This window comes from Melanerpes formicivorus, unplaced genomic scaffold (assembly GCF_026170545.1).
Source record: "Melanerpes formicivorus ecotype bairdi unplaced genomic scaffold, bMelFor1.0.p_v2 SCAF_35, whole genome shotgun sequence".
Taxonomy (NCBI): domain Eukaryota; kingdom Metazoa; phylum Chordata; class Aves; order Piciformes; family Picidae; genus Melanerpes; species Melanerpes formicivorus.
Window position 1 is genome coordinate 2601932 of NW_027142387.1, and position 12208 is coordinate 2614139.

The 12208-nt window shown below is 39.0% G+C and overlaps 1 protein-coding gene across 4 annotated transcripts in view; it reads right to left on the bottom strand.

The window, feature by feature from the left end:
- Nucleotides 1-12208, bottom strand: part of SUGCT (succinyl-CoA:glutarate-CoA transferase) — a 339487-nt gene that overhangs the window by 321120 nt on the left and 6159 nt on the right. For all 4 annotated transcript variants that reach the window (XM_068156838.1, XM_068156840.1, XM_068156841.1 and 1 more), the window contains exons 4-6: nt 8408-8493; nt 7581-7631; nt 3229-3349 (exon numbers count right to left, since the gene is read on the bottom strand). In XM_068156838.1, the coding sequence (XP_068012939.1) occupies nt 3229-3349; nt 7581-7631; nt 8408-8493 (258 nt within the window). The remainder of the gene's footprint in view (nt 1-3228; nt 3350-7580; nt 7632-8407; nt 8494-12208) is intronic.

The window sequence follows — 12208 nt, forward strand, 5'->3', positions numbered from 1 at the left end:
GATTCTGTGATCAATTCCAGATTCAGAGCCATATGAAACTCAGGCAACACACAACACTTTATGTAAAGAGTGGAAGAAGTTTGACTTATTTTTTGCCTTTTCACAACAATGCTGTTTGCCAACAATCAAATCAGCAGTTTAGTACAATCAATTTTTAATTTCCGACTAAAGCTCTTTGGGATAGAGACTGCAAATCCCCAAGAAATGTAGTCTGTTACAGTAACAAAGTTAACAAAAATACCAATCCTAACAGCCTGATCCTCACAGTTTCTTTTGGGTGAACCAAGAATATTTTTTAGATTTCCCAGGATTATCATTAGGTACTCCACTTCTTTCATGCATAAGTACATTAAAAAGTCTTTACAGGAGTAAAATTTCTTTGAAAGTCAGAAAACTACGAATCACATCCATATTTTAAGGCAAAAAAAAATAAAATAGTGAAATAGTACTTTGTAATGGCACAAACAACCTGCGCATGATACAAAGCCTTAGGGAGAAAAAGGGAGGAGACAAATGAAAAAAAAAAAAAAAATAAGTAACTATTTTCTGCAAAACCTGCACGGTCAAATCAGCAAGGGGATGAAGCAAAGAACCTAAGAAGAGTAGCCTTCATCATTCAAAAATCAACTACAAAATTGTTTCAAAACATATTTCCTTCGGAGCGGAGGCCGCAAGAAAAGGGCAAAGCGCCTCGATTTGAAAGCGGTGTTGTCCTTTTAAACAGCGCCCCCTCCTGATCAGAAATAAATTGTTACTGTCTCGGGGGAAGCACTCATAGACTTCACCAACAGCACCAAACCTGGTGACCTGCACATGATTTACCAGCCCATTTTCAAAAACTCTATCCAGCCTCAACCACAAAACTGTCAAAATATATTATATTTAAATTAGTTCTAAGATTACTTCCCTCAGCAAAGCCAGCTTGTGAGTGAGAACAAACAATCCACAGCTCAAGAACACTCAAAATCAGGAGGAATGTTGGGGAATATTCCAGAAATCCTCTCAACAGCCACTTCAGGGATGGATATGTTCAATCAGAGCTGCTTAGATAAGAAACTCGGTTTGGTAATCACACCTTCCAAAATGCTGTAATTGAGACAGCATCTGACTTACCTATCGCTAAACTCTTCACCTATACATGACCCTGAACTTTCTGAAAAATTAAGACTGTACTCCATTTTACAATCTGTAACTGTCCAAAATGTAGAGAGAGGCAATTCCATACAGATATTATTCCTGTACTTAAGAAAAGTTCCTCATTTGTGGCTAAGTTATGAAGCAGTACATCTTCTGACTTCTAAGGAGCACATCTTCCAGATACTACACCCTGCTGCATGTGCCTATTCAGCTGAACCTGTCACCTCCATGTATGTTCCATTGGCAAAAAGGCATTTTATGTAACAAAGTCTAACCTTGATCTCTAAGCTGTGTAACAAGGTTTTTGGAATTTCCCACAGAATGTTTCTGCTGTTCTTCAGCACACAACCAGAGAAAGGGGCACATTTGTTCTGCTACATTAGAAAAAGCAACATATAGCTGTTTCCTTAAAAAACTTCAAGGATTTCTGTACATTGCAGGGAAGACTTAAAAGACAGGGAGACCCCTTTGCTATGACTATGCTTTTTTTATTATTGCTGGTACTTTTTATTTCCACTAGAAAATCCCCAAGTCCAGCTTTAAGGTATAATGGGAGCTGAGAAATGTACACTCTCCAAGGAAATATTTGTTGGTGCTTCAAGGCAAAGATTCAGTGCATGAAGTGCATGCCCCATTGTATCACACATCTGAGCAGTTTGCTCTAACTGTCCTCACAGACCAAATAAGCATGTTCTAGCCCAGTTTTTGTTAATAATAACTGCTCACACCTATTGTGCATGAGGGTAACACAAAACCCAAGCATAGTAACAAAGTATCCTCTCTGCTTGATTGCTGCTAGCACTACAACAGAAAAAGATACAAGTTGCATTATTTTCCATTAATTATGAATACATCAACTAAATAACAACAAAACAAACTATCAAAAAAATAACCACATGACCAATTCCAGTTGTGAGATTACATGCACAAACAAATGTGGAAAGCACTGTGGTAACCAGCCACTGACTGACCTAAAATGAAAGAGACTGAAATAATGAGATGCTCTGCAAGCCCTGAATATAAATTGCCTTTCTGCTGTTGATTTCTTCAGACATTCGCCGCACAGACATGATAAATGTGTCGTAACAGACTAAAGAGCTATTTGGTTTCTATTGAAAAGCATCAATACCCAGTGACTAAAAAGACAAAGCCATTTATTCTTCAGAAATTCAGAGGTATAGGAAGTTTGCAACTAAGATTTTAAAACAATCTAAAAATATCTGTAACTTCAATGGTTTAATACAATTGTATTTTAGCAGTAGTCTTTACATGCAGACCTGTAAATTTCAGTGCTTGATCAAGATTTTTTTTTGGGGTGGTTTTTGTCATGGGTTTGTTAGGGCTGTTTTATTCTTTTGGTTGGTAGGTTACTGATTTTTTTTTAAAGCAGTTTTTCAGACCTGAAAGTTATTTTCACATATTTGCAGTTCCAAATTCACAAATCCATAGAATGGTTTGGGTTGGAAGGGATCTTAAAGACCATCTAGTTCCAATCCCCCCTGGCATTGGCAGGGACACCTTCCACTAGACTAGGTTGCTCACACTGATATTAATGTCTACTTTCTTTTCATTCTTCCCAGCATTTAAAAAGTACCTACAACTCTCCTACCATTTCAGTTACCAGGCAATAGACTGTAGCAAATTCACATAAAACTTTCATGAACGTGTAGCTGCACAATCCTGAAGAGAGAGGCTTCATGGCAGTAAAGAACATGGAGATTACTAGATTCAAATGTTGCAGTATGGAAACTGGTAACAGTAAAACTGTTGGGAAAAAAGAAATTAAACTTGAGGTTTTAGCTAGTTCAAAGCAAAAACTAAGTAGTCCAGCCAATCCTGGCTCCTTTGAAGTCAACAGGAACATGGCAGGCTGAAATGGTAACACTGCTGTTGAACAACTTCTAAGCTGTTGACATGGTTGCTGCCTCCCAATTTTTCTTTACTTGCTTCTGAACTGAACAAACGCATTTAGTCTTCCAATTTTGCTTAACTTACATCAAAATAATATATTTTTATATAACCACATGATTTCTCTAACAAGTTGACTGGAATAAAGGAAAAAAGGAACACAAGTAATTGAAATCAAAATACCTGTTATTGAGCAGTACACTATGTGAGGAGCAATCTTTTTAATGTCTTCATAACCTAGACCCAGTTCAGACAGTTTTCCAGGGACATAGTTTTCCACAAAAACATCAGACACTGCTGCAAGCTTCAGAAAAGAAAAGGATAAGCAAGATTTGTTAATGAGCTTCCAAAAGTCCAATCAATTCCTCATAGAACTTAATTTTAAAATCACATTAATCAAAATGGCTCCAGTCTTTCTGACAAAACAAAGCTTACAAACCTAGAGACATTTTTTTGGCATGTTAGACTGCATCTCTGCAAATACATACTAGAGGTGCTGCCTATCTAGGAAGGAGATTGTCAAAATCCTAAAGCAACTAGAAAAAAAAAGATAAAATAATCATATGATCAGCATCACATCAATTTCCCAAGACCTGACAATAGTTTACAGAACAATCATCACCTTTATATCACAGTATCTGCACTTAGCTTGAGAAAGAATGCATCTTTAGCCTTCACACTTTCTCTACCTTAGAAATAATTTTATAAATTGCAATCAATTATTCAAAATTGAAAAACAATTACCATAACAGAGGACATGTATCCCACTTCCTGCATGCAGAAGCAGAATAAGGAATCCAAAAGTTTCCAACATTCAATTTAACCCAATAAAAGTCCTCTGAGTTAGAACTGAGCTGTCATGCTCTGCAATGTGACTTTCTCCACTACATCTAAACCAGGTGCAAGCTGGAGAATACAAGGTTCCATGTGAACATAAGGAAAAACTTTTTCACTGTGAAGGTGACAAAATACTGGGACAGGCTGCCCAGAAAGGTCGTAGAGCCTCCTTCTCTGGAGACATTCAAAACTCACCTGGACATGTTCCTGTGTGACCTATTGTAGGTGATCCTGCCCTGGCAGGAGTGTGGGACCGGATGATCTGCCAAGGTCCCTTCCAATCCCTAATGTTCTGTGATTCTGTAAGTGAATGGCCTAGCCCAAAAAAATTTTCTTGAAGTTAAAAGATTTAACATATAATCTTGATGGGCTTTAAATCACATCTTTTTGTTTGTTTGTTTTGTTCCTGTAGAAGTCATAGCTATAGATACATGGATGGATAGATAGATATAGATATACCAGTTTCAATAAGACTAATACTAATTAAGAACTGAAGCAAGAGAACTACATGTTAAAGGAACGACATATGTCTTAGGAGAGTTGTAGCCTTTTTTTTTTTTGTCTTTGTTGGGGGGGAGGGAGGTTCTGTGGGAATCCTGTAATTGTGCTATTATGAAAGAGCAGACCCTTGGACAAGCGTTTTGTAGCACTGTGCCACAGGAAGAAAAGCAGGCAGAACTCCCCACGACCAGCTTTCTTCAGCTCACTTGATACGACTGACAGAAGTCTCAAAACTTCACTTTTGTCACATACCTGAAGACTCTCTCCTCCTGTGTTTTTAATAAGATTCTAGATTCTGAGATTGATATTTGCCCTCTTCTACCTATATGGCATCTATGACACTGGGAAACAAGATTTATTCTAAGCATACTACTTTTCTCAAAAAAAAATTATAGCCTCATTACTTTTCTTTGTGGGGCTTAGGGTCATGACAAAATTCATATTTATGCAAGTGCAACCAGTGTCAGAAACTAGAATTTCTTCTTGCCATCAATTACTACAGAGACATGAACACTACTTTTCATAGTAATGACAAAGTGCTGAGCACCACTCGATTGTATACACATCTGTCCTGAGGCAAAAGCCTATTACAGATAACTTCCCTTTACATACTCTTTTTGACAAAACTCCAAACAGAAGAAATTACATTCTGGTTCCATTAGAGATGCAATAATGGAATGTCAAGACCTCTGCATCAAATATTTTCCTGAAACTATCACTCTAAATGAAGCAGAATGATGAACAACTCCACAAGTAGAGTAAAATTTCAATAATGCCTCCTCGCTTCAGTTCAGTGTTGCTATAACACAGACAGGGGTGCCACTGATTTAAGGAAAAGAAAGGTATAGTGGTTATGAAAGCAATTTTAATAACAAATAGAAACTATAAGAAATTACTTTGTCACAGGAGATCACCTCATTTCCACAGTCAGTCTAGTAAATATTCAAGTTAGCTCTCCCACTGGTAATTCTATATATCACATCTTAGGAATAATTCTCATACATGCCTGACTATTTCAGAGACATCAAGCTAAGGGAAAAATTAATAATGCTGCTGGCAGGAACCATTTGTCTGTAGCTCTATGTGTTCATTACAGCCAGCTATCCTAGTTTCAGCATCATGATAGCTTTCAATTACAAGGGCCTTACAATTATATTACCACTAGGAAGAGAGTGCAAAGCCCAGCACCAAGCTGGCAGCAAGGAGGCTGTTCTTGCATGGCAAATAAGGGAGAAGAAAGTTGCTGCTTTGTTTAACAAATTATGTGGAATTTGAACTCAACCAGGCACCTGAGCCTCAGGCTTAAAGGTTACACTGCATATTCTTAAGTCACCAGCCATTCAAATCCACAGACCACAAAAAGGTTCTCTACGTTGCAGGCAGAAAGTTACACATTTGCTATCAGAATCAAGGAGCAATCTTCCTGCACAAATGTCACGATAAGAAAAGGGGAAATTTCTAACTACAAATACTGGCAGTCACATAAAAAGCTTATGCTGGATCCACCTTTTCTCCAGCTCATCCTGACTCATAGGCTCCGCTGTCTTTAACTCTCCAAGAAGGTCCAGCCCGCACAAGTGGACATTCTGCACAGAGCGGTATTTCTTTTGCCATTTTTAAAGGTCAAATGACAAGCTACGTCTTCTCATGTGAAAAGACCCATTTTTAGAGCCCTTATTTAGAATGTGATTAATGTATCCGAAAGTACATTTGTGTTACACCATGCAAAATGATTCCAAATGACAGAAGGTCAGTATGAGACAACAGTGAGCTCATGCACCCCAGAAAGCAAACCATTTCCAAGGCTGCATCAAGAGAAATGCTACCAACAGGTCAAGAGAAGGGATTCTTTCCCTTCACTTAGCTTTTTGTGAGGCCATCACCTCAAATGCTGCATCCAGTTCTGGTGTCCCCATCATAAGAAGAACATAAAACTGTTGGACCAAGTCCAGAAGAGGGCCACAAAGATGATCAAAGGGCTGAAGCACCTCTGCTATAAGGCTGAGGGAGTTGGGGTTGTTCAGGCTGAAGAAGAGAAGACTCTGTGGGGGACCTTATAGCTGCCTTCCAGTACCTCAAGGGAACATGCAAGAAGGCTGGAATAGGACTGTTTATAAAGGCCTGCAGTGATAGTTTTAAGCTGAGCAAGAGCAGGTTTAGACTAAACCTTGGGAAGAAGTTCTTTAGTACAAGGGTGGTGAGACTCTGGAACAGGTTGCCCAGAGAGGCTGTGGAGGTGCTCATGGCCAGGTTGTATGAGGCCTTCAGCAGCAGTTGAGAGCATCCCTGCCCATGGCACAGAGGTTGTAGTAGATGATCTCTAAGGTTCCCTCCAACCTAAGCCATTCTATGGTGATGACGGTGTCTGCTTTCAAAACCTTTAGAAGATAAACATACAGGTTCATAATAAATCAGCAATAAATAGTTCTGTTCTGCAAAGAGAAAAAGCCCTGCAGAATCCTCAGCTTATAAACTACAAAGACTTCCATATGAAGAGTCTCTTACACAGCTGATGGGAAAGAAAACAGAAAAAGAAAGAAAATGAGACAACTTCATCTGCTTCCTTTTCATGCAATATTCCCAAAATAGTACCAGACAAATTCCACTTATTGCAGGACAGTCTGTGAAAAAGTTACTGGAAATGATACTGAAACAGTAGCAGAAGCCATGTCACCCTTAGATGTGCTAGTACTGTGGTACTAAATATACAGCATTTGCTGGTCTTATGTTTCCCAAGAAATAGGAAAGGCATGAGAGAAGCTAAGATGTGTTGCTTTTATTAATTTCAAAACTGGGAAAAAAAATATTACCATGAAGACACACTTGCATTCTGAACTCAAATACTGAAAAAAGAAACTAATATTAAGTTTGACCTACAGGACAGCACTTGCCAGGCTCAGTAGCTCATCTCTGTAAACTGCTCACTGTTAGACCTTTTTCTTACAATATTTCATCTGAAGCTTCTGATTACATTTTAAAGTAAATTTTGTATCTAAAATCATTAGAAATTACACTGAATATTAAGTCACAAACCACAGAGTACAGAGGCCATGTACTGCAATTGAGAAATTTTATTATACACATGCATATTTAATTATCAGATATCAAATTAATACTTAAAATAAGGAGTTTATTCTTTAATACTCAGCAGCAAAACAATACAAAATAGACAAAGTCTGCATGCTATCAAAACCTACCTCTCTGATTAGTTTTGCTCCTCTTGAGTCCTTCATGTTGATAGCTATACTCTGGGGATTAAAAAAGAGAAACAACACAAAAACACCACCACAGTAACTTGTGTGAAAGTCCTTCTGGTGATTACCATAACCAACAGCCAAGTTCCACACTATAGCTAAATAAAGTAAGTACATTTTGGATGCAACCCCCACATCCCTTTGCAAAAGAAATTATGTTGGTAAAGCAAGCTGAACTGTCTCACCATTGGATCAGACAAGTGCCAAAACAAGTCTGACAGAGCCACACTGAAATCTGCTCACTGTATGTTTACAAGGCACCTACTACTGCAAGCATGCCTTGGGACCAGAAACATTTGTTACAATGTCAACAAGCCATTAAACGGCTCAGGAATCTCACAAAATTTCATCTTAATCCTGAAGCTGCACAAGCTACCTTCAGCCACCCTAACTGTGGTGTGATGGCTGCTCTCCCCCACCTTCAACTGCAGGCTGATGCAGGTCAGCTGAGCTGATGCACCTGAATAAAATGATCCTTCACATAATATAATCCTTTCTTTTCAGTCAATTTGCACTAGCAGCTGAAGACTGGCAGGACCACTCCTGCTTTTCTGAATTTGTCTCAGCTGACCAAAGCACAATATCAGAGGTTTGCAGGGTTTTCTACTTTCAAAAGACCCTGTTTTTCTCTAGAAATTCATTCATCATAACTTAAGGCCAATACAGCTAGTGTTCCATCAGACATGCTAAGAACCCAACAAAGAACTATTATGCCTTCAGTTGTAATAACAGAAAACAGAGGTTAATGTTCAATACCAGACATCATTTACCTTTTTGTTTCTATTAACACTGAGAAAATAAATACTTTCTGTTCCAACAAAAGGTGGGCCCCAGGCTCTTGTGTCATCACCAGCTCCTGAAAGAAACACCATGACAGTTTCATAGTTGTTCAGTGTCTTGCTGCCAGCAAAGAAAAAGAATAAAAAGTTTTGCTTCAACAGCATATGTAAACAACCTAAACTCCATCTAGCAGGCAGGACAAAATATAGTTTTATAAATATATTTTAGGATATTTATTAAAAAGTGAACATGATCAAGTGAACAGTGCTTGCTAGCACTGGGATCACTTTTTGGTTTTAAAATATTAATATACAGCCACACACCAGCAATGTATATCTATCTGGGGCTTTTTGTTGGTTTTGTTTGTGGGTTGGTTTTCTTGGCTTGGTTTGTGGGTTTGGGGTGGGTTAAGTTTTCATTTAGTTGGCTGGTTTTGGGGAAGCTGATTTTTTGCTTTAGCTTAAAGCAGAGATACAAACCCATTCTTTTAGGCAATCTGAAAGAATGTAGTAGAACTCTTGCCCTGCACCAAATCACACAGTGTGTATAGTCACTAAGACACTTCTGAAACACTCTGGACAACATCCACCACAGATCAGCAACAACGTGTTAAGCTACGTACTGCAGAACACCAACTAAAAGCAGCACCTGCTATAGCTGCTGCAATCCCCCACCCTCCAGCCCTTACAGACAGGCAAGATGGCATTAAAGCAGGTGCAGACACTGAGATCACTTATGCTTAATTTCCAGTTTTAAACCTTTCTTAAATGTCACAAAGACTAGCAATCTATTTTAATTAGAATCTAAACTATGACTGGCAATCTATTTTTATCAGAATTAAAGCTAAATTTAAATCCAGATATAATCATCATGCACATTCTTATATCTACTTGGTAGCTTCACACAAGTGAAAATTTTTCTCCATAAGGCAACATAAAAGACTCTTTGATAGCAGCAAACAGACAAAAGCTGAAGGACCTTGCATATATTATACAATATAGCCACTGCCATGATTAATGCTACACACTATAGTAACCCGAAGTCTATAGCCATTTAAAATCAGCTGTGGCAGAAGCTATATAAACATGTCAATTACTCATTGATATTTATCATATTTAGTATCTCAAAGAACTATTTTGATTCATGCAGGAAGCTGGGGGGAAACAAAAAAGAAATCTCTCTTCTGTATGCTACCATTTCAAACTGTCCAAAGAGAACATTTCAGTCGTACTTCCCACATAGTGTGGCTATGATCCTTTATGGATTAAAAGCCCTGTGAAAGCAGACATCCTCTCATAGAAGGAGCCTACTACTCACATTCTAAAATGTTTGAAAGTCAGAATTGTCAGGCTGCCCTTCTCTTTTAATCACAAACCAAAACTCTAAAAAATCCCCAAAACCATTAGTGCATACTTAACCACTTGCATTGCTCCATCCCTACTACCTAGATAATGGAAATAATATCACTGTCAGTCTCAGCTGAGAGAAATGAAACTGATGCAGCTTCTGCCCTGTAACAAAAGTGAAAACATTTTAAACAATGGTGAGTGATTAAGGATGGACACAGGCTGAAGCGACAAAACTTTTGTAACACATTTAATGTTTTGATAACTATTCCAACATCCAGTATTTCCTACCTCAAATAAAACATAGACAACATGTTTTATTATGTGTGTGATTATCTTCACCAGCTCTTTTCCAAATTAAAGATAAAATAAAAACAAAGTTAAAAGGTAAAAACTTAAAACATGGAAAGTTAGAGAAGGAAAAAATACATGACATAATGTGCAGCTGCTATGGTATAATTACATTCCTTGAATGTGCAATGATGCAGAAAACTGAAAGCTAAATGAAGGGAATATTCCTTAAAAAGCACTAAATGCCATGAAAATTGTCATTCTTCTTCTACGGTCTCAGGAAGTATAAACTGTAAAGCATTTTTTACCACTACCCAGTCCTTAACAAATCTTTGCCTAAGAAATACATGCACCAAGTGAAAAAACAAAACCACTATGTTAAGTTAACTACACCAAAAATAAAGTAAATTCTATTTATGAATCACAGAAACATTCAGGTTGGAAAAGACCTTCAGGATCACCAAGTCCAATCAATAACCCTACACTATAAGGTTTATCCCTAAACCATATCACCAAGCACACATCCAAACAGCCTTGAAACACATCCAGGGTTGACGACTCAACCACCTCCCTGGGCAGCACATTCCAACACCTGACCACTCCTCCTGTGAAAAACTTTTTTCCTAATGTCCAGTCTAAACCTACCCAGTCAGCTTGAGGCCATTTCCTCTTGTTCTATCACTAATTACCTTTGAAAAGAGACCAGCACCAGCCCCTCTACAACATTCTTTCAGGTAGTTGTAGTGGGGAATGAGGTCTCCCCTCAGGCTTCTCTTTTTCAAACTAAACAGCCCCAGCTCCCTCAGTCACTCTTTATAAGATTTGCTCTCCAGGCCCTTCACCAGCTTCGTTGCCCTCTCTGCACTGGCTCCAGCACCTTCCCATCTCTCCTGTACTGGGATGCCCAAAACTAGACTGAGTACAAGGGGGCAATCACCTCCCTGCTCCTGCTGGACACAGCATTTCTGGTACGAGCCAGGATGCCATTGGCTTTTTGGGCCATCTGGGCACGCTGCTTGCTCATATTCAGTTGCCCATCAATTAGAATCCCCAGGTCCCTTTCTGCCACACTTTCCAAGCCTGTAGCGTTGCTTGAAGTTGTTGTGACCCAAGTGCAGGACCTGGCCTTTGGCCTTGTTGAAGCTCATCCCACTAACATTAGCCCATTGATCCAATCTATCCAAGTCCCTCTGAAGAACCTCCCTGAACTCATGAAGATCAACACTCCCACCTAACTTGGTGTGATCTGCAAACATACTGATGACACACTCTGTGTCTTCATCAAGGTCATCGATAAAGATGTTAAACAGAACTGGTCCCAACATTGAGCCCTGATCTTAGAACCTTCTCCCTCTTTTCTAATTACATAGATTACTTCTGATCCAAACACATATACATGGAGCACAGTGCTAAGCTTAAAGCTAACAGATCATCCCTGTATAAGCAAGCCTACTAATAACTGTTTCTCTACCACACTAGAGCTTCCAGTTTCTCCAAACTTGAAAAATGCTGGCACAAAAACATCAACAAATAGCTACAAAATTAGCACAATGCCATACACACAGTCACCAAAAGTGAATAGAATAGAATAGAATAGAATAGAATAGAATAGAATAGAATAGAATAGAATAGAATAGAATAGAATAGAATAGAATAGAATAGAATAGACCAGGTTGGAAGAGACCTTCAAGATCACGTCCAGCCTATCATCCAACACCACCTAATCAACTAAACCATGCAACCAAGCACCCTATCAAGTCTCCTCCTGAACACCTCCAGTGATGGTGACTCCACCACCTCCTTGGGCAGCCCATTCCAATGGGCAATCTCTCTCTCTGTGTAAAACTTCCTCCTAATCTCCAGCCTAAACCTCCCCTGGTGCAGCCTGAGACTGTGTCCTCTTGTTCTGGTACTGGTTGCCTGGGAGAAGAGACCAACCTCTGCCTGTCTACAACCCCCCTTCAGGTAGTTGTAGACAGCGATAAGGTCACCCCTGAGTCTCCTCTTCCCCAGGCTAAGCAATCCCAGCTCCCTCAGCCTCTCCTCATAGGGCTTGTGTTCCAAACCCCTCACCAACTTTGTTGCCCTTCTCTGGACATGTTCCAGCAAGTCAACATCTTTCATAAACTGAAGAGCCCAGAACTGGACACAGTA